We start from the raw sequence: 24376 nt of genomic DNA on the forward strand, positions 1-24376 counted from the left end.
GTGGCACGTCGATTCGTCGGTGGTACGCTACCCAGTGAATGCGACTGAGCTTGTCCGTTCTAACACTATGCTATCTTTTGTGTTGTGCTCATTTCCAGCACACTTTTATGTATAATTATTCGTACACAAAATAGTTTGTACATGCGAGCTCCATTTGCAAACACGGTTAACATAGTGTCGTGGTATTAGTTGTCTCTTTCGCTCATCAGCGTTGATTCATTTTGTTTTGTACGCTTGGGTTTAATGTTTGAGGCGAATGTGTAGGTAGGTAGATCTAATTTGTTACTAAATTGCACAACGAAAGTTTATTATTTACGTTCGATCAATTCATTGATTCATTTCCCCTTCACGTGATTCATTTCCATTCAGCCTATAGTATTTTGATTCTACTAATAGGTACATACTACAAAGCCTATTTATGAATGAATACACTGTTACTTGAAAAACCATTGCAAAACGCATCTTCTCCATATATAAAATTGTTTTCGATTCTTGTATATTTATAGTTTCGATATATGATTAAGACCACTGCATTCGCTATATTTGTATGCGTACTTTAAGAAAGTTACAATAATGGCAAAATATAACTAGAATGCTTGGTCTATACATGAAATGTAACTATATTGTCTAAAATTAGTTCGGTCACAGATTTCTGTCTTCTTTCTTCAGATCTTCTTAAATAAGTTTAATCGGATTCGATCTCCTACTACAAATAAAATGATCTGATAACCAAAAAGGTTTGGTTCAATATGTAATATTCGATGTTGATTGGTTGTGATTAAACCATACGTAAGAAATATGTTTGATTTATTATTACTATAAATGTACTAAGAAAATAAATATTTTACATTAAGTAGTATAGTCCTACGTCTACAGCTCGTGCAACCCCATAGGGCTGCCCCTTGTAGTTTTTAATTTACACGTTATAGTTATCGTTAGGTAGACAACCCTATTTTCATATTTTTTTCAGCGCACCATAGAAAGTAACACCTTTTGTACATTATATTTGTGTATTTAAATGGCACGGTTTTTCTTTAAAACAGCGACACGTATAAACGCATCGACACGATACAAACCACGAAAAAATTCGTCGCGTGATTGAATATTATTAAAAAATATAAGCAGTGCTCCTTATAGCCGGCTATCTGGAGTTCAAGTTGCTTATTTTGCTAATCGTATTAATACAACAAATGATAAATTCCCCAAATTCTCGGCAGCCGGCTGCCCAGAGCAATTATTGCATGATAACGCTATTGGCACACTTACTAACAACTCTCCCCTTCCCATGATACATGTGGAGATGCAGAGGATTCCTCGGTCTCTAGTAGCAACAGGTATCGGACTAACATTCCTTCCTTTCCCAGAAGATCTTCATTCGGACGTGGCCGGCGTCGGTATTGATCAGCATGCAGAGATCAGAATAGATTGTACAATGTGGCTCATCATGTTATTCCCAAGCATGTTGTTCCAATCAACATTTTGCAACCTAATTTGGTTCTGGTCAATAACGGAGTAGCAACTACGGGCGATCTCTTGTGCTTATGCTTAAATGGCACGGTTTTTCTTTAAAACAGCGACACATATAAACGATCGAAATAGTCAATGGACAAACATGGCTTCAAGCTTGAAATCTGGTAGAAAACCCATCCATGACCGCATACCGCATTCAAATCGTTATAACTTTTGATTTCGTCAATGAAATATTTTCAAACTTGCAGGAGATATACTTGATTACTATATCTTTCGAATTTCAAGTACCAAATAAGTAGACAAATATTTTTTGTTAATAAAGATAGGACCAATCCCGTGGGTGTTTGCTGGTAGCCTTATGAAACTTGTCATAAAACTTCAAATCGCCATATCTCTCGAATCTCTCGATGGATCATTTTGAAATTCACTGAGGAGATGCTTGGATACTGTATCTTTCGAATGCCGCATGCCAAATTTGTGGTCATTTTTTGTTAATAATGGTTTTAGACACGCCTGAGTCAAATTAATCTTATTGACTGTGGAAAATATTTAGTCTTCCATGCCGGTGAAATGTGCAAAGTATAGCGCATTGCGCACATAATAAGTGCGACTACAAGTGCGGAAACACAAATAAAACTGCGCTTTTACATTGAATTGTCTTGGTGTCTATTACGCACTTATGTATTATCCAACGAGGAATAAGTGTGCCTCATACATGAAAACGATTCAATGTAAAAGCGGCACTTTTATAAGAAAAATCGCACTTTTATGGAGTCCAGTTTTAAATGCCATCAATAATATCATCGGAATATAAGATGGTCGGTCACGATTTTGGAGATTTTCGGACGGATCTTCGTAAAATTTCTCTGCATCTTTATCCCCCCCACCCCTGTAACATGCATTTCTTTCTACCACCATATACATTTTAGAGAATGTCGTCCAGTGAATTTGGAGTCACTGAGCACAAATTTGATATCGAAAAGACCGTATTAATTCACCTTACAGTGAAAGTCGATTTTTTCATGCATTTTATGATATAAGTTTTGCCATTAGTGGATGATGAAAACAAATGAGAACAGAAATAAACTCTCCGATTGCATTATCGTCAATTCGGTTCTTGCGGATCAGATTTCAACGTGCTTTAGTAAACTATAATTATTAAAGGGCGAACACGAAATTATTGCGACACCGAAAATGTCATGCCAATTTTCTTATAATGTTTAAAATCAAACCAAAGTTTTAGGGTAGTTTTATACAAATATTGACTTCAAAAATCAAAAGAAAAGTTAATCGATGGAGCCTTGAGTGTAAAATTGAACGCATTTTCGCTTGATGCCCTCCATCAAAGTCTTTACAGTGTCATCCGGTACCAGTTTCTCAGTTTTTTTTCCATTTTCTTAACATGTCCTTCTCGTCTTTGACGGTCTTCTTGCTCTTCCGAAGTTCCCGCTTCATCATTGCCCAGTACTGCTCCACCGGGCGTAGCTCCGGACAGTTTGGCAGATTCATGTCCTTTGGAACAAAATGGACAAAATTGGTCTCATACCACTCCAGGACATTTTTAGAATAGTGACATGATGCCAAATCTAGCCAAAATAGCGGAGCTTCGTCGTGCTGCTGCAAGAACGGCAAAAGGCGCCTCTCGAGGCACTCAGATTTGTAGATCTCGCCACTTACTGTGCCCTTTGTCACGAAAGGCTCACTCCTCAGTCCGCAAGAGCAGATGGCATGCCAAATGAGATATTGAAGGCGAACTTCGACATTTTCTTCTTCTTAAATTTGTCGTTCACATAGAACTTGCTCTTGCCGGTGAAAAACTCACACCCCGGAATTTGCATAAAATCGGCTTTTATATACGTTTCGTCGTCCATCACACAGCAGCCATATTTTGTCAGCATCTTCTCGTAGAGCTTCCGTGCCCGAGTTTTAGCCGTCAATTGTTGCCGCTCATCGCGGTTTGGGAAGTTCTGTACCTTGTATGTATGTAGTCCAGCTCTCTTCTTTGCATTCTGGACATAGCTCTGCGACATGTCGATCTTTTTAGCCAAATCACGGCTTGAGACGTTGGGATTTGCTTTGATCATCCGCTTCACCTTTCCCTCCGTCTTTTTGTTCTCCGGTCCCGGTTTTCTTCCAGCTCCTTTGCCGTGGTCTAACGTCAACCGCTCCTGGAACCGCTTCAACACTCTGGAGACGGTTGAATGGTGAATGTTCAACATTTTTCCCAACTGCCGGTGCGACAGGTCAGGAAATTCCAGGTGTTTGGAAAGAATTTATTCTCACGACTCGCGTTGGTTCACCTCCATTTTCGTTGAATCGAAAAACACGACTTCGAGTTTGACAGCATGTAAACAATACACATCAATGAGAAAGTGTGCAAAATTTGGTCGATTTTTACCCAATGGTAAAAAAGTTATGCCCAGTTGAATGTGTCGCAATAATTTCGTGTTCGCCCTTTATTTTCACTACAATTGTTATGTTAGATGATGGAATCAATCGACATTCTTACTATGACTTTCACATATCATCTCGGATATTGTTTGTCCATTTTAATCGACAATTTTCTTAATTGTGTGTTTAAGCTAACTTCAATAAAGCTGATTTCGCAGCGGAGTTTTCGTTTTAAATAACACTTATCATAAAAAGAAATTATTTTGTAATAAATCCAAATATTTCAAGACGCCTTTCATAATCAATTTTCTTATTAATGAATATTCGACAGAAAGATGAACGACCAGTTTGTTTTCAGTAATGAGAGGTGGCGTTTGAACATATCACCATATCTCGATACTGTTTACAAAAAAAATATTATTAATATATTATTGTAAGAAACCCGTGACCAAACGCCATCTCTCATTACATTAAAAAATATTGATGCTAGTAATTTATCTGCACTTAACTACGCAAATTATGTAGCATGAGTCCCAAGTTGGAATTTATACAGCAACTTTCATAACAACTTTCATCAACTTTAGACAATTTTAATAATATAAATATCGCATAATGGCATCGTTCACTCTACAATGCAAAAATATGTGAATTGAAGGTACATTGATTGAAATAGCAACAAACATGACAACAATGTTTCATGATTACCTTCTCGTTTCAAGGTTCTTTTTCCTTAATTTCAAAGTTGATGGTTTCGAAATTATGTGAGCTTGACCGCTAGAAAAGTTTTTGAACATTTATTCCACTTAAAGAAATTGTAAAACGCATCTGTTAGCCTAATTTTGTTTCTGAACTTTCACTAATTTATCAAACTTACACTGAATTTAAGCATTTTCGAAAAATTAACGATTTCCATCCCCAATCCAAATTTCTGGCTACGCCATTGGAGCGGATTGAACTGAAAGGCATTTGAAAATAAAAATTCGAATTCCTGGTTCCTACTTTAATGCAAATAACAAAAAACTTTTTTGATCACGCAAAGAAGTCCACCCCATGATACCATGCAAACAACAAAACAAGTCATTCTGGATGAGATTCCGGAAATAGGCAAAAAACAAAATTTATACCGCAATTTTTACAAATGCTGAAAAAGTATTTAGGATGTATAAAATCCATTCTGAACATAGCAACACAATTTCTAGTTGAAGTAAAATTGAAACACACCTGGTCTCGCGTACTCCCGATCACCCGGACGTCTCTGTGACCCGGTAATATACCCAACGGTAAATACGTCACCACCGATCATCACGGTGAAACTGATTAGAATAATCACAACAACTGCAACGAACATTAATTCACATCCAGCACGTGAAGAACAACACCGTTTACACCTAATGCTGCGGCCTCGCCAGCCGTTTCTAACGTTAACTTGCTGGTGGTAATGAACCGGAAGATTCCACTGTACTGCACTGCTAACTTCTTCGGCGGTCTTCAGTGCGATATATTCGAACTTCATGCTACTCGACTGTTACGTTTTATCGCACAACCACCCTTGGCGATGGATAGCTTTTCGAACCAACGATATCAGCAAAATTTCACAACGAGCTCTTGCACTGCTACATATATGCACTTGATATAACATTTTAAAACATCGGAACATTTTTCGCATGTTGCATTCTATTTCTAGCAGCCAGCTCACGATCAGCGCGCACTAGTTGGAATCGCTTCCGATTGACTTTCAATATCAGCTTCTTCTGCAACACCTGCTGCTGCTAATATTTCCTTGTTTTCCACTAACCAATCTCATTTGAAAGTATTTAACCACTTTATTCGGTTCGATACACATTTAAATAATTAATGGCAGATACTGCACTACACTGACAAATCGTTGACTGACATACCACTGACTTGTTACATTTCCACCTATATGACATTACTAATGCAATTCACTTGGCACACTGATGGACCCTGGAAATATGAGAAAAATACTATCAGTATACGAAGATTGAGGATAATTACTGGTACAGTAATGTTTCGATTATATCACGGTCGGTCTGTATTTTAGCGTGATATATTTGAAGCGTGATATATTCAAAACAAAACAAAAAAATACATTAAAGCATTAACTCATGTGTTTCTATAAACAAAAATAATAAAAAGTTATAGTTAGTCAAAAAAATAAATCATAGTAGAGTAGTGAGCCTATTTTTGCCATGTTTCTATTATCACTACTCATTTGAAGCCGTTGCACAGTGGTCGCAATGGTACCCAAACGTGCGTTTAATTAATGGTGCCCTAGGAGTTGATTTTGGCGATTTGGTGTGTTAGGAACACTTTTTCAGAATGGAAGCCTCCTTCTTTTGATGTATACTGAATTGCGATTAAGCCACCTAAAAGTGAGATAGAAAATTTATTTCCGCTAACTTTCGAGATAGAGGTATGATGTGAATGACAAAGTTATAGAAAATTCTATTGCGAGAAAACCTGTTGAACATGCGAACTCTCCAAAATGTAATGGTGTTGAGATAAAGCGCGTTGTTTGTGGGAGGCACCCAAAAAATCATTTTTTCATTATAACTTTTTTTTGAGAATTTTGCAATTCTTCATATGTCCTATGAAGTTCTTTAAATTAAGAAATTGCAAATGTTTGTCGAAGACGTCAACATTTTTTATTACAAAACTTAAGACTTATTAAATAAAATGGGTTAAAAATACCGCCATTTTGAACGTCAATTACTAAGAGATGTGGAAATATGTGGAAGACATTTCGATTCTATAAGAAAGACAGTGACAAGTACTACAAGAAAACAAACTACTCACAACGGGCATCCACCGGCCTGTATACAAAAAAATCTCTTTTGAAGAATTAATATTGAATTGTAAATGGCCGAAAGATATTTCAGCAATCCTAGTCATTGCAACAACGTCTTGGTAAAACATGATTTCGAGATTATTCACGTTTAAAGTTTCGCGCCACACCCTCCGCTCACGTAAAGAAACAAGATTAACAGCGCTATAACTTTGCTTCTAATGCTTAAAACTCTATAAAAATTTCAGATACTTTCTTAAGAATCTATACTTTAAGATAAAAGAATAAAAAGGTCGACTTTTTGATTGACATTATCATATATAAACCCTTAACGAAATAGCCCGAAACCCAATAATAGGCTCATTACCCTACATGTAAATTAGCAAATCAATTGTAAAAAAACCTAAAAGTGTCAGGACACAACATGTGACTTAATTGGGTCAAAAAGTAGTGTCTGTTTTTCAAAAAGCGTGATATAATCGAGACAAAACCGTGATATAATCGAAGGGGATATAAACGAGTATTGATATAAACGCATAGTGATATAATCGAAACATTACTGTATATGTAGATACTATTGCTATATAGAGGGTGATTCAACAAGAGGTTTTTTCTAACCAAGTCCCTGGTTCTAGTGGCAAATGTGAGCAAACAACAAATTCTAATGCCATTATTATTCAATATTGTTTTTACATTTCTTATAAAAGAAATGTATAGAATTCGCTCAAACTTTCAAGAATTTTTTCGAGGCCCGGAGGGCCGAGTCTTATATACCAATCGACTCAGCTCGACGATTTGGGACAATGTCTGTGTGTGTGTATGTAACGGACAAATTCTCATTCGTGTTTCTCAGCAATGGCTGAACCGATCTTATCCAAACCAATTTTAAATGAAAGAACTAAAAAACAGTATGAACGCTATTAATTTGTTTTTGATTCTGATGTTTAGTTTCCAAGATATGAATGTTTGAATGTGGAAAAATGGCGCTTTTTGCAGTTTTTTTGAATTATTTGCCTAAATTGACAACATAGATTAACAATTTATATGTTTTTAGACAGCTTAAACGAATACCTTTCGAACAAGCTGTAGATTGTTGAAATCGGACTATTATCAAAAGAGATATTTAACATTAAATGCGGACGAAAGATTTTTATCATTTCCCATTGCCAGAAATATGACCAAAAACATATAATCTATTATTAACGCCAAAACGGCTTATTTTAGGTCAATAGTATCTTCGGAGAATTTAATGGAGGTAATATGCCCTTTCTTTTGGTATTCTGCTTTTGCTGATTAATCCCCCTATGAGTGAGATATTTTCACAAATTTTCTTGGAAGTGATTATATCGAAATGATGTCTTCGGCAAATTTGTAGCTCTTACTTTTACGAATAACTTTACTAAAGACTTCATATATCTATTTTGAATACTTTAAAAGTTATGGCTTGTTGTTTGTTGATTACTCTTTGTCGCATATTTATTGTTCACAGAGCTTGGAAAATGAATCAGCTGAAAAAGAACGAACACTCTTCATTCGTTCTGCGCTTCACGAACATACACCCTATTGAACCATTCACCACTGAGCTGCGGAGTTGACGGCTTTGGTTCACCACCACCGAGGCTGGTGAATCATTGCTGTTCTATAGTGTAGGTATATGAGCATAGCGTAATAGTACCCGTTGCTCATTCTCTCTCCCATTCGAAGAGATATCAACTGCTATGCATCATTCGTTCTCCATAGTAAGCTGTACATAGGCACCCAGATTCTCTTTGCTTGCTGGGTGCGAATGTAGGTACGAAAAATGATGCCGCCCAGCTGCCCCGGAGAACAGCGCCCATAACGAGAATGTGTTTGTTGTCTTTTATTATTTTTATTCGAGATAGGTACATGTTCTGTGCGCTTTTCATATGCAATATTTTTTAGTTTTGTCTTCAACCTATTGAATCTGTCGAATTGTGAAAATACAAATAGGGTTAAGGGAACATGGGGAGACTTTACCAAGCACGACATTCAACAATTATTAATAACGTGTTCCATTTGGTACTTAATTTTTTTTATATTTTTATATTTGTTTCGATCCCATCAGCTAATTTTGCATCTTCTTCATTTCGTTTTTCATCTTGCTCCCTTACGCTTATATTTAAAACTTTAAACTTTATTTTTGCTTGTTCGTAATTTAACTGCCGTGTCCTTGAACGATTTCATTTTTTCGTCAAAATTTCCATATTAATGTTATGGATTTGTTAATAATTTTTTTCAGGTGAAAATGGTGTATTTTTGAAAAAATCGTTCTCGTTTCCAAAAAGAAGAGAAATTTTTTTCAATCAATTGTTCAAGGACACCACAGATAGATACACTAATGATTTTTTATGGCTGATTTTGTGACACGTGAACCTGCAATGTAATCAGTACAGTTAATCCAAAAAAGCAATGCATTAAAAAAAATCAAAGCTCATGAAATACAATCGTTTTATATTTTTAACTAGTACTAAGAACCTCAACAATATGGGAAGAAAAGATAACAGCATGTTATATGCCATTGTTTTTTGTTCTGATATTTTAAAATTCTCTTGGTCAAGCTCCCCAAGCCTTGGTCAAGGCTCCAGCGGTGGGTAAACTTGACCAGAAAAAACGATCACAGAAAAGCTTTTGTAACTTTTGAAAAAGCAAATTATCAATTCTGAAAAAAATCATTAATACGCAGAATACTTTTGCATATTACATTTCAACGAGTTTTGAAAGACATTCAATTATTAAACCAAAAACAATTTGTCTTATGGAATACAATATATTTTTAAATATTCATAAGCCAGTCGTTGTTCAAGTTCAACTCAGGGGTTTTTTTAGTATTACACAGAACTAGAAAAATCGTAAAAATTTACGTGTTCTGCTCCTGACATATACGAGCATCAAAAATGTTTTAGATTTAATTTTAATTTCACATGACTATGAATTTCGTAAATCATGTTTGATTTAAATGTCAAATAAATGAATGCAATTTGTTAAATTGTGTCATGTTTTTATTAACCAGTTGACAAATTTTGAATGATAGGATAGTAATGTTGATGGAATAGGAAAAAATATAGTGTGATTTTTTCCATTTAAACAAAATTTGAAAACATTTTTGGTTGCCTGGTTGCAATAAAAATCTCGGGTAACTTAGAATAAAGGCATTAAAGTCAACTGTTAAGATTCATTTGGAGGATATTCCGAATAAAACTTTATTCGCCAAGCTCGGAATAATTGCAGCGAACTAATCTGTTCAGATCACTAAAGCCTTAAAGCGGGATACTAATTTCTTCCCAAAGATTAAAAGGCATGTGTAATTTTGCTATTCCTGCTCAACTTTAGACGAAGCTCGAAATAATTTTTTGATTATTAAATATTCCACAATATGCCGTACATTTTAAACACTCCGTTAGTAGGTATCCAATTTAATCAGGAGTCATAAATCCTGCTCATCGAATTTGTGGTTAATATTATATTTGTTAACATTTAACCTGTCTGTACAACATTTAGGAAAAGAATGTAGTACATCATAGTTTGAAACATATATTGTCCTTGTTAAATGCGAATAACTTATAACCAAGCTTATAACCACTTCGTTTTGGTTCACGATTATAAAATTCCAAATATTCATAAGCTAGAGATACAATGTTAGAAAAAAATGAACCTATATGTGTTGGGCTGAATCATCTGAGGAACCAACATCCAAAAAACTGATAAATGCATATCGATGTTTGAATATCCACGATTTCCCTAAATTTATAATGCATCGTGAACACAAGTTCAAATTTTTTCCCCTCAAACCTCAGCAGAATCAAATAAGCGGTACCTGTTGCCTAATGTCCTCTCGACAAGCCATATGTTCTTAACTGACGTAGCGAAAGACGCTGAAAACCGCTAATATGGCCAGAAGAATTTTATATTCAGATTCAGCATTACACAATGAATCTGAATGATTCAACAGCTTGTATGTTCTTGAACCAATTTCACTAAATAATCAACCAAGCAAAGAGGAACCACTATTCAAGAGAGAAGAGAATACTGATATCCTCTCTCTCAATGATACTCACAACTGTTCATCATTATAATGATACGTGCTTATGCAAGCGTGTGTGGATATATTCGTTCCTGTTTCTGTTTACTCGTGTTGTTGCTTCGGTATCCATAGCGACAATTCATTCGGTTGGGGTGAAGGCAAGCGTTTTACTGAACTGTATTGTGGTTCGTTCGGATTGAATTTGAATGAATGGTGAAAGCTCTGATTGTTCATAATAAATCAATCCAATCAATGGCAATAATCCATTGAAATAAGTCAAACATTATTTCGATAAAACGAATTTTGTATTTCATTTTACTATCTACAACCGCTAAAAATAATCACCGAACACTTTCAAGTTGTCTGGAAGGAACTTGATAACTTATCAGTACAAAAATGTTCATTTGTGCGAACCTTCTGACTGCAATTTTTCTAACTTATAACCATCGGATCGATCTGAAACATATCGGAAAAAGAAAAGCGAAATAAATAACTCCAAGCAACGGCGTAGCCAAGAGAAGGTTTTGGGGTATAACACCATACAACCCCCCCCCCCCCCACCACACCCAAAAAAAATATTGGTTTGAAGTTGAAAATTTATTGATGCTGACTGATTTAATTCAATATTACAATAACAATTATCTGATCCGTAGATTGATAACCTGTTGTTGTAAACATCATGAGGACATTTGATAAATTGTCGGAATGGGGTCCTGATATGTAACTGATCTATTGGTCTTGATTTCACAGTTCGTCGCTGTTGTGCTATCTTATGACAAACGCCATTTTGGGGTAAACTGAGTTAGATATGCCACACTACTTGTTTGAAAAATCTCTACAAAGTGGCGTTTTCAGAATTTTGAAATTCTACTTGGTTACTTAGATATAGCTAGAAACATGATGAGAAATTGTAAGTTTTTTGCTTCAAATCACTGTATCTAGGGATTTGCTCAAGTTATATTGAAGTTTTAGATGTTTTTATGTGTGAAAATGTCTGGGTAACACAATGACATAAACATTTTCAAAAGAAAATTACACGAGTTGTGAGAAAAACGCAGTTTTAGTTTTAAACTGGAAATAAAGGATATTTGGAAACACTGCAACCAAAAAAAATAATTTTTTATAGATTCCCTGACTCATTTCCTTCAAAATGCATTTCACCGATTGTTTATAGACTATATGAACGCAAAGATATGAATAAAAGTTAAAAATTGATGATTTTTTTCTATGGAAAATTTTCCATGCAAAATTATGACACGTCATACAAATTTTGTCATCAATACACGCCTATGACACGTGTGAGTGCGACTTTTGTTTACATTCATAGTAAAAACTCGCAACATAGTCAACCGATCTTCGTAATATTTGAGAGATTAATACAGAATAGATAGAAGCATCAATTGTCTTCTTTGGATTGTTTATACCATTTATAAGTTTCAAGATATTCAATCTCAAACTTTAAAAATCGTTTTTCTCGAAATGTGCTAAATGGCGCTTGTCATAAGATAGCACAACAGCGACGAGTTGTCTAATTGCATCAATATCAAATTCCTACCTGAAAACATTCCAATAGAAAATTCCAGAGTTCTGTAATCAATCATAATCCTCAGATTTCTTTTTAAATTGAGCTCGCTTTTGTAGAGATGTACTGTAATAAGGGTCTTTATTTAATATGAAGCGAAGTTAAAATTGATTTAATGTCTATGAAACATAGAACACCTCACCAAAAAAAATGCATAACTTTCAACATTTGCTAAAAATGTTTTTGCCTTTCTCATTCACTCTAAAATTCGTCAATCTAATCCCGACCCGGAGGGCCGAGTGTCATATGCCAATCGACTGAGTTCGTCGAGATCGAAAAATGTCTGTGTGTGTATGTATGTGTGTGTATGTGTGTATGTAGAAAAAAATGTTACCTCTGTTTCTCAGAGATGGCTGAACCGATTTGCACAAAGTTAGTCTCAAATGAAAGGTACAACCTTCCCATCGGCTGCTATTGAATTTTTTATTGATTGGACTTCCGGTTCCGGAGTTACGAGTTGAAGAGTGCAATCACACAGCAAATTCCCATATAAACTGAAATGAAAAATTTTCAAAATCAAATTTGTATTTTTGATGCCAAATGACTTTAAAATGCATGAAACATTGAGATGTTTGACAAAAATTGACTTCTTTGGACTTTGGTACATTTTTGCCTTTCTCATATAGAAAGGTTATGCAATCACTCCAAAAATCGTCAATCATACCGGCCCGGAGGGAGTATGCAGTGAGGGGTTGCTACTTTAAAATTAAAACTAGTTTAAAATTTCTTAACACCTCCCGGATCTTTCTCCATGATCCGACGCTGGTTTCAAGCGATGTTTCAGTATCACATAGTATCTCAAGATCGTGGCTGTCGATCCATTGTATGTATGTGCAAATCGTACTGAACATGTAATATTCATTTCCACCATTGTATTGAACATAACCAGGAATCGTAGTCTGGACAAATGAGACAAGCACAATTGCACCACTAGGTGGATTAAAACATGTTTTTATTTTAGGAATGCGTCGAGTTGAGATGAAAATGTAATATGATTAATAACGAGGATAACACTTTCCGAATGTAGAGAGAAATTTATGAAAAATTACGATTTCCATTCGACTCTAGCAGGTCCTGATCGATTTTGATGAGCATTTGATTTTTGTTGTATGACCAATTATATGTATAGGTCAAATGTTTAAAAACAGTAATTTAAGGTCAAGATAGCATCATTTTGAAACCGCCAATTTCGGAGGTTTAGTATCTTCGACGAGTTTTACAAACGTTAAACAGCGCATCTCTTGATAAAATAATTTTGACGGTATATCGTCCAAGAAGTATTTATGGTGAATTTTCTCAGGTTAATATTCATGACTACAATAAAGTCTCAACAAATTCGCTAAAGACACGAACTCTGTTACTATTTTCTGAAAAATTAATTCTGCATAATTTTAAAACTTCAAATATTACGGTTTCGGAATTATGCCGTTTGGACAGTATGCTCGATTTTCACCAAACCGAATTTCTGGCTACGCCGCTGATTTCAAATAAGTAGAAACAAAGTCGTTCTACACTCGTTCAAAAGAAACTTCTTCGAATGCTGAATATCTATTATAACACATTGAAATCCCGATTTTATCAGCCAAATATGAACATATGTTTGATGTGCTCTAGCAGACGAACAAGACTGAATTCGAGTAAATCCTTTCTTGAGCATGTTTTCCTTATCATGAAGATATGCGAAATATACGAAAATAAAAAGTTCATCATAATCAGAAGTAGTTACCAGACTACATCAAGGGACGAGAAGAATATTTTAACAGCTTTAGTTTATTATAAACAAAAAAAATGCCCGATTTAGTCAATGTCCCCATTTTGTCAGCCTAAAATACACCATGAGACTGATAAAAATGGGTATTTATTGTATGCCTTATTCGCTGTGTTTCACATTAATAGGTACATTTCATTTTTGGAGATTTTTTTATTGCATCGAACTACAACAATTTTTAGGTAGTTTTCAAGGGGTTATTTTATAGACTTCTTCTGGCGAACCTATTCCAATTCGTATACCAATTAATTGGTATACTTAAGGGTTTATATGTTGCAGATAGAGAAAATACTGAAATTTTCAGCTTTTTTCCTACACAATATTACGAAAGCTTATTAAACAATTTTTCCTAATAAGTTTGTGAAAATTATAAACTATTTGAAATTTTTTAATAGTTTTATTTTTTATTTAACCGTGATTTTTTAATAAATAGTGGTTTGCGGTGAACACGATCTCTCGAATTGCTGAACTGAAAATTATGGAATAGAAATTAATTTTTAGTATTCTTTACAGACCCGTTGGTGCCCTATGACGATTTCGCTAGATTTTCAGGGCACTATGCACCCAGTGCATTAACGCAAGTGAAAATGAAAATTCCAGTAATGATGATGATTTTCCCAAACGGTTCGTTTTCGTGAGGTTTTTATTTGTACTTTGGCATTAGGATTAGCGATAATAATTCAAATCAAGGATACTACTGGGAAGTCACCTTTGGAAAAAGTCGATTTTTTCGCTTTCCCATTGATTTGGTTTGAGATTTCTAGCACTGATGTTGTCCTATGCTGATTTGAGCGATTCTCTGAGTCCTGCCACTATCCCATGTAATATGTGTTATCAAAAACATCGCGAAGCATCAAGTTCTAAATGTTCTCAAACGATATAATATCCGAAGAGAGTGATAAGAGTTATAAGAAATGTCTCATCACACTGTTAGGTGGATTAAAAACGTTTTTCATAATGGAACGACTTTATAACCACATAACGCTTTCTAATTTTTCATTTGGAGTATAGAAAATATGGAAAGGAACCATTGATTTCAGCAAATGATCTGTTCAGCGATAAAGCCTATTTCTGGCTCAGCTGATACATCAAGCATACCGAGTAGTTTCAAGAGCTAACACTTTATTCACAAAAAACTACGGTTTCGTGCGGTTTACGGGCCAATGGAATCAATGGTTTATCTTTGTTAAAAACAAGGATAGAGGCAATGTTACTATGAATGACCCCAGTCATAGTGCCATGTTAACAGATTGGTAACTGTCTGAACTTGAAGCCTGTGGTCTTGAGAACATTTGGTTCAAACTGGGCGGCGCACAGAAAAGTAAGGAAAAATTTCGGGTCAAAGCCCAAAACATTTTATTTCGGTTTATTCATTTAGTTATACTTTTTATATATCTAAACGCACACTGTATAATTAAATAATGACTATGAATACCTATCCGACGAAACTAAGTATTGTTATTCATTCTTATTACACTTAGCAAATATCCCACGACTACCCCAAAAGTCGACGGTGACTCGCTTTAAACAAAAACGTATGTTCGTGTGATAATACATTGAAATGCTGCGAGAATGGGCTTGGAAGGAGACGGGGGATAGTAGAGTGAGATTGGGAGATGCGTCAGAAATCTTTTATCTTATTGCGGAATGCGGAGTGGATGAGGGGGATATGGGTGTGATAGAGATCCGAGGGTGAGGGGGGGAGGTGATGAAGGAGGGGTGATGGGGAATTAGTAACAAAATTGTTATGAATATTCCTATCAGGTAGTGCAAAAATCTAGTTATTTCATTCAGTACAACGGTAGTTATGCACATTCTAAAAATCGGCTAATATTCCGGCCGAAAGCGCTGAAGCGGCACCCCTTTATTGAAACGTTAGGAGTATTCTATATCAAAACCGTAAATCGGCCAGTGAATGGAGAGGGGAATGTAGGGCCGTGAATTATGCTTAATATTATATTTCTAATCATCTTCATTGCAATACAAATAGATTGAAGACAAAAGATGAATATACGTACATCGTCACGAATATCAACATTAAAAATATCAATGCGATCAATCAATCCTAAACAATTTATTTGATTGGCCAAACAGCATACATACAATAGAACAGAGAATAATAACATACAGAATAATAATGAATGCTTCCAACGTTATACCTGCTATTCACGATAAATAGCTGTATAGCGCCATATTGTAGGTTCTATAATTGTTATACTTGTAAGCAGTTGATTTACTTCTGCTTCTAATAATAATGTTGCAATAGTTCAGGTTAGTTCGATTTGACATTGAAAAAAGTCTATACGCGTAAAGCCCTGGATGAGTAGCGCTCGTTTAATGTAAGCCTCGCATAAATGTGTATACCTCGACTAGCAGTGCACCAGTTATGAAAGATTGTTGTTCGATGATTGAGTATAGGAGAATGTTTCTAGGGATACGATACGCCATACGCAGTACACACGCTTGCATAAAGGTTCGTTCGATGGTCAGTGTTGACAAAACAAAATAAAATTTTGAACTTTTTACTCTTTGATTAGCAGTAGCTGGAATCTATCTTATATCGCTACCGTCATCGGAGGCTATATCACCCAATTGCTCTGAAAATCCGAGGCGCGGAGGGCCGCGTGTCAAGTACCATTCGATTCAGTTCGTGGAGTCCGGCAAATGTGCCACCACAACTGTTTGGATTTGTAGTACCAGGTCCTAACAGCCATTCACGGTGTTTCATCGCCATAAATGCTTATTAATTTTTAATGCTGTGAATTTTTAGTTGATCCGACTTCCGGTTCCAGAGGTATGAATTGAAGAGTACAGTGACACAGCAAATTCCCATATAAACTGGAAATACCTTGATGTCCGAATGATGCAATACATTACTTGCATTTGCCGATCCATGTCACTTAGGACATTGGTCACTTATGACGGCTCTTGATGCCCCCGAAGAACTCACCAAGTTCCTAAACTAATATCACACCTATTTCTGAGCGACTTCCTGATCGAATTTTACAAATTTGATTTAAAATGAAATATATAGTAATCCCATTGACTGGATTATTGGATTTCATTCGGTTCTTATATTTGGTTCCGAAGTCACAGTTTGATTAGTAAGGTCACACTGGAATTTTTCATATAAACCCGTAACAATTGTGATACCTCAGAGGCTAAAAATATTTTGGAATGGTTACCAAATTACATCGATTCGCATGTCTGGATCACTGATGGTCAATCAAACAGTCTTTGAATGTATATTTCCACTATCGACAATTCCGGAAGTCTCGGGCATATTCCAAAATTAAAGTTTCCGGGCATATTCCACAATTAAAGTCACATCGATTCTTCGGTGATGACTGAACCGATTTTCTCAAACCAAGTCTCAAAAAAGGTATGGAAGGTATAATACACAGTTAGGTGTTGCATCGCCCCCTCCCCCCCCCCCCTTATTCTTACACCTCCTTGCTTCATTCCCCTTCATGTACCACGCATACTGACATAAGATAAAGGATTTATGACGCATCTTTTACTCTCACTCCACTGACCCCCCACCACATCCACTTCCAAACCCATTCCCCCAGCGTTTCAAAATATGATCACATGAAGGTAACATTGAACTCATGCTTATTAAGCTAATCAAATATTAAAGTTTTTTTTTATTTAAAGTGTGTCAGCGTTGACTTTCGTGGTGGTCGTGGGACACGTGTAATAGACATTTTCACAATTATTTTGAATATAACAGCTTATGAATCATAGTTTGGATAAATGAAAAAGGCACAATCGCACCACTCTGTGGATTTAAACGGGTTTTTCAATTTAAGAATATCGCGACTGCTTCGAAAAAATTTTGCGAGCAATTTTTGGTGTTTAATTTATTTGGGCATAAAGTATTCTTCCCACATATGGTGCGAACCTTACTTTTCTTCCCCCATCAGCTGATTAAAGCTACCAAAATGTCTCAAATCGCCGATTTCTGTCCCTTAATGTTAAAGTTTTCGATTTGGCCTTTTTTTACAAAATTTTGGAACAGGGATATTGATTTCATCATGTAAACAGCAAGCCGAGAAAAAGACTGTTCAGGATTTACTCATTCATTGGTCCTCATGAAGTAGATAACCTGGTTTTATTATTTTTCTTAAAGTACGTAATTTTAATTATGCTTCGGTGTGAAAAGGCGAATCAAAATACGATCCTCTACATAACTCTGCTTTGACAAAAAGGTGAATGGGACTGTTATATTTAATGGGCAGTTCAGTTCATCCATCTTTGATGAGCTATTCATTTCCAATATACTGCGGAGCTTTTTCTTTGTTTATTAACCCCTTCATGCCCATGTTGTTGTGGACAACAACGTTTTTAAACAGCTATAATTTTAGATTGAGACAAGATTTGCTCACAACAACATTTAAGACTAAGAAATTTGATTATTGCCTTTTATTTGAGCATTAACAGTTACAAGGGACAGCTCTAGAATAGGGCGTCCCAAAATGTCATCATGTTAAAAAAAATCATCGGGCTCACTTCTTAAATGAAAGGTTAGGGTATCAGACCACTTTCTTCTTCGGTGTGAATTTGTTAAAACGCTCCCGCTAGTGGCGAATTTAGATTTTTTGTGAAATGGGCCGATTTTGGTTTAAATGTCAAATTCATGCTTGTTGAAGTGCTCCTGAACTGTGTTAGATTTTTTTCAGTATTTTTTATTTTTCTGAAATTCCAGATGGAGAAGTTTGGTTAGCTAGTTTGTACAAATTATAGATTATAAGAGCGGCAGAGCCTTTAAAACTTGGTAAAAAGTGTAATTTTTGGTGTTTTTCATTAGTTTTTCTTCAAAACTGGGTATCTACAAGGATAGGAAACACTTCAAATAGTTGAGCCAAATATAGGGGCGAATTTTTGCTAAAGAAAGTGTATAGCTACGTCTAATGTGGTTTGAGTTATATAAGTTTTTGTTATATAACCTTCGACATTTTTAGCAATTCATCAAAAATAATAATGTTCCAAAAAATAAAACAATTCAAATGTGCTTAGACCACATATTATTTTTTGAAAAAAAAAGGAAAATGATTTAAAACGGCGTTTTCTGTCTTTAGTGCGTCAGGATCGGGTTTAATAAGAAATTGATGAATTTTTGTACCATCAACTACAAAAATAATAACTTTACTAATGATGCCAAGTCTTTGATTATTTTCTGAAAAGTTAATTCTCCATTATTACTTCTTGGAGGCTTATTCACCAAGATGATTGTACTAGAAGATGCGCTGTATTCTGTTGTAAAACATTTTCGAAAATACAAAGCCTTTAAAATTGACTATTTCGGAATTGCGTGATCTAAAACGTAAAGATCAGTTTTTCAACATTCACCCCACCCTTCTGCATTTTTCTTCACTCTATGGTACCTAAAATGGAAATGAGACTTTATATACAAAATCTGAATACGTTAATCAATTCGGCATACTAATATACGCCATAATTTGTTATTAATATACTAAATAATTTTAAAAAAAATCGTCAAATGCTCATAAAAACCGATTCTGATGTAGTAGAGAAAAAAAGAAAACGCCATTTTTCACAATTTTCCTCTTATTTTGCGAAAAACAAAATGCGGACTAAGCACACTGAAATTGTTTTATTTTGTTGAACAGTGTTATTTTTATGAATAGCATAAAATATCAAAAGGTAATTTAGCAAAAACTTCAATAACTCATACCCCATTAGCCGCAGCTATACACTTTCTTCAGAAAAAATACGCCGCTATATTTGGCTCAACTATTTGAAGTGTTTCCTATACTTTTAAAATTTTGTAGATACCCAGTTTTAAAGAAAAACTAATGAAAAACACCAAAAATTACACTTTTTACCAAGTTTTAAAGGCTCTGCCGCTCTTATAATTCACAATTTGTACAAACTAGCTAATCAAACTTCTCCATTTGGATCTTCAGAAAAATAAAAAAAAAATACTGAAAAAAATCTAAGACAGTTGAGGAGCACTTCAACAAGCATGAATTTGAAATTTTAACCAAAATCGGCCCATTTTACAAAAAAAATCAAAATTCGCCCCAAGTAGGGAGCGTTTTAACAAATTCACACCGAAGAAGAAAGTGGTCCTGATACCCTAACCTTTCATTTAAGAAGTGAGCCCGATGACTTTTTTAACATGATGTCATTTTGGGACACCCTACTCTACAACTGAAGTTATTGCAGTTAGTCTTATTGGATTCCGATGGAGCAGTGCTGCCAGGGACAGTTTACATTGACGACGGAAAATGAATTTTTCATATATCTTCGTTGTAGTGCAATATTTTTGAAAACTGATGAAACATATCAATTTTGACTGTCTTTGGCTATATTTTCCAGGCAATTGGACTATTGTAAATATTCTAGAAGAATTGAATTGAGCATTGCAAGGTAAAAATTGAGCAGCTTCTAGCACTGCAAGGGAAGCACCTATCTTAATGAAAAAAGGCTCTTCGTGATTTTTGATCTCACCGTTCTCAGAGAAAAATAGTTGGGCATGAAAGGGTTAATCACTAGGAAAAATTTGGGCATAAAAATGTTAATAATCGATTACAGTTTGTTTTCAAAATCGTCAAACTGGTAAGGGAATGTCGCCTAGGTTGGGTCGGATTTGTTTAGAAGCTGATATCTTTTTTACCATAACAATATTTGTTAGCTTTTAATACACATTTTTAGATATATTATGTGGCCTATTGTCTGCGAATGGAAGATGTTTGCTTGCAACTTTAAATAAGGCTCATGATCATTGGGCTGCAAAGCCAAACCAAATGTTTCGATTTCATCAGATCTCACCAGCTTAAAATGAGCTCCTTTTTGTTGCGGGACATGAGACGAAGTCAAATCGCAAAATCTATAACTAGCTGTTTATATGTTATACTAGCTAATACCTATCACGCGTTGCTGCGACTTTCAACGAAATAGGAGGAAAATGCAATTTGTTCCAAAGCGCCATCTAGCGGACAGATAATCCCCAACCAATAGTACACAAACACGCTCCTTAACAAATGCCTACTATGTATAAATTTTGACGGCAATCGGTTAAGCCGTTTGGGAGTCCATAATTCATATACATACAAACATGGACTTTTATATATAACTAGCTAATACCCATCGCGCGTTGCTGCGACTTTCAGCGAAATAGGAGGAAAACACAATTTGTTCTGAAGCGCCATCTGGCGGGAAGATAATTCCCAACCAATTGCACACAAACACGCTCCATAATAAATGCCTACTGTGTATAAATTTTTACGGCAATCGGTTAAGCCGTTTGGGAGTTTATAAATCATATACATACAAACTTTGACTGTTATATATAGGTAGATAGATAGACTAGCTAATACCCATCGCGCGTTGCTGCGACTTTCAGCGAAATAGGAGGAAAAAACAAATTTACTTCTATTGCAAAAATCGATATGTAATGGGTGATCCGAATTGGACCAGGGTTGGGATAATTTAAACTTTTGAAGTACTTTTGCACAGAATCGTTTATACACAATACGATAAAAGATTGGAAAAAGTCGCATTAGAAAAAAATGCACAATTGATCAGGCTTTCAGAAAAAAACATCGACACGTTTCAGCTTTACAGCTCATAAACCCTTACTACGTCCGAAATGGCCCAGTTCCTCCAACAGTTTTAAAAATTGTCAAATTAAAATGAGACAGTACCAAAAATAAGTGTATTAGGTATTTGATTTTCCTTCTATATTGTCCCAAATTTGTATGGCGAGAGACAACTGTGCATCAGCGTAACATTAATATCCTGGCTCGTGCGCAGAAAATTCTCAAGGGGGGAGGGTTTTTTTGATTTTTTAACGTTTATTTTAAAAGAAACGTATAGAAACCCTCAAACTTTGAAGAATTTTCAGAGGCCTGGACCTAGTCTTGTGAACCAAACGACTCTGCTCAACAAATTGGGTAAATGTTTGTTATCGAGAAGGAGCCATCAAAAGACACCGCTGCATAGTGGTCGGAAACCCCAAAAACGTGAAGTTAATTGACTAGAGGCCAAACCATCGAATATATTCACAGGGTATCTTTGGACGAATTGTTCGTAAGAATATTCCCCACAACCTTTTTAAAAATTAAAATTAGGCATGGCTTACTACGATCAAATTTAAAAAAAATAACTTTTTATGCTGACGAGGTAGAAAGTTGGTGTCTTCGACAAAGTTATAGAAACCATAACTCTCCGAGCTCTCGATCGAAGTAGTTCGTTTTCTGGTGCTGTGCATAAAGTGAACAAGAATAAATTGTCAGTGAAGGTCAACCATTGTTCGAGGCAGTCTTTGTTCGCCGGTGCCTAGGCTGGTGAAGTGAATACCAGAATAGCCGGAATCGCCGCAATATAAGCTAAGCATTTTTTTTTCTTTCATTTCCCTTTCCCCGATCGGTCTCTACTTCTGCCCTTTCCCCTGAATATAAGTTTCATCTCTCGTTTACACCACGTGTTATCCTCGTGCCTAAATGGCCGAGGGCGAAGTAACATTGGATGGGAATGATATTCCCATGGATATACCGGATAAACCCGAAATTACTCCCTCCCCTGATTCCCCCAGTCCTCCCCGTATTAAAACATACCCAGCCAGTTCGACTGGACCCTGGGTGGTGTATTTCCGGCCCAACACGAAATCGCCCAATATTCTAGAAATCTCACGGGAGCTGACTGCCAACTACCCGTCCGTGGCTCAGATAACACGTGTTCGAGCTAATAAGATACGCGTTATAGTAAATGACCTCGACCAGGCAAACCAGATTGCTCGCAGCGAGCGTTTTACGAAGCAATTCAAAGTGTATGTGCCTTGTAGAGTTGTTGAGATCGATGGGGTCGTCGCCGAACCGGGTCTAAAGTGCGAAGACCTGTTGAAGTACGGGGTTGGCTGCTTTAAGGACCCTTCACTTCAAAAGGTGAAAATTCTGGAATGCAAGCAATTGTATTCCGCAAAAACTGAAGATGATAAGACAACTTATTCTCCGTCAGACTCGATTCGGGTGACTTTCTCCGGATCTGCTCTTCCCAACTATGTCCTCCTGGATAAGGTTCGCCTACCTGTTCGCCTATTTGTACCGCGGGTAATGAACTGCAGCAATTGCAAGCAACTGGGCCACACAGCCACTTATTGTGGCAATAAAAAACGGTGCGGCAAATGCGAGGGAGAGCATGAGGATGACGCTTGCGGTGGAGAAACTGAGAAGTGTATTTACTGCGGGGGCCCTCCGCATGCTCTTAAGTCATGCCCGGCGTACAAGCAGCGAGGGGATAAAATTAAGCGCTCCCTTAAGGATCGCTCGAGGCACTCTTATGCAGAAATGCTAAAGAATGCTTCGCCATCTGTCCCTTCCGAAAATTCCTTTGCTCTTTTGGCTGGCGTTGAGCAAGAATCTTACGACCCACAAGAGGGAACATCATTGGTTAACCCAGGGGAATCCAGGAAGAGGAGAAATCTAGCCTCCCCTACATTGCCTCGTAAGGGTGCCAAGGTGTCGTCCACTCAGAGTGCGCCAACCGCAATCAATAAATCCAACGGAAGTGATGCACAAAAGCCGAAGCAATTTGCTCCAGGACTTGGAAATATTAATTCTAACAAGGAGTACCCACCACTTCCAGGGACACCAAAAACCCCAAGTGTCCCCTTTTTTCAAACAGATACTCAGTCCAGTAGCGGACTAATGAAATTTTCTGACATAGTGGACTTAATTTTCACAGCTTTCAATGTTACTGATCCTCTTAAAAGCCTTCTGATACGTTTTCTCCCTATAGTGCAAACATTTTTGAAGCAGTTGACTACTAAATGGCCCCTCCTTGCAGCGATCGTATCCTTCGATGGCTAAGTCATCGAACGAGGTCACCGATTCGATCACTGTTCTACAGTGGAACAGCAGAAGTATCCTCCCGAAAATCGATTCCTTTAAATTTTTACTAAATAGTTTAAAATGTGATGCTTTCGCATTATGTGAAACTTGGTTAACTTCCGATATAAATCTCAACTTCCACGACTTTATTATAATTCGTCTGGATCGAGAAAACCCCTATGGAGGAGTACTTTTGGGGATCAAAAAGTGCTATTCTTTCAACCGAATTAACCTCCCTTCGACACCAGGCATTGAAATTGTCGCTTGTCAAGTTTTAATCAAAGGTAAAGACCTTTGCATTGCTTCCATCTACATTCCTCCTAGAGCCTCGGTAGGGCACCGAACGCTTTGTAATATCACGGAATCCTTACCGGCACCGCGGCTAGTTCTGGGAGACTTTAACTCGCACGGTACGGTATGGGGCTGTCTTCATGATGATAATAGATCAACATTAATCCAA

At 36.3% G+C, this 24376-nt stretch overlaps 1 protein-coding gene across 9 annotated transcripts in view; it reads right to left on the reverse strand.

Moving 5' to 3' along the window:
• LOC131692403 (guanylate cyclase 32E) overlaps nucleotides 1-24376 on the reverse strand; it is a 171322-nt gene that overhangs the window by 57760 nt on the left and 89186 nt on the right. For all 9 annotated transcript variants that reach the window (XM_058979427.1, XM_058979430.1, XM_058979433.1 and 6 more), the window contains exon 3: nucleotides 5083-5826. In XM_058979427.1, the coding sequence (XP_058835410.1) occupies nucleotides 5083-5374 (292 nt within the window). In that variant the 5' untranslated portion in view covers nucleotides 5375-5826. The remainder of the gene's footprint in view (nucleotides 1-5082; nucleotides 5827-24376) is intronic.

The sequence above is a fragment of the Topomyia yanbarensis genome, chromosome 3, assembly GCF_030247195.1.
Source record: "Topomyia yanbarensis strain Yona2022 chromosome 3, ASM3024719v1, whole genome shotgun sequence".
NCBI lineage: Eukaryota > Metazoa > Arthropoda > Insecta > Diptera > Culicidae > Topomyia > Topomyia yanbarensis.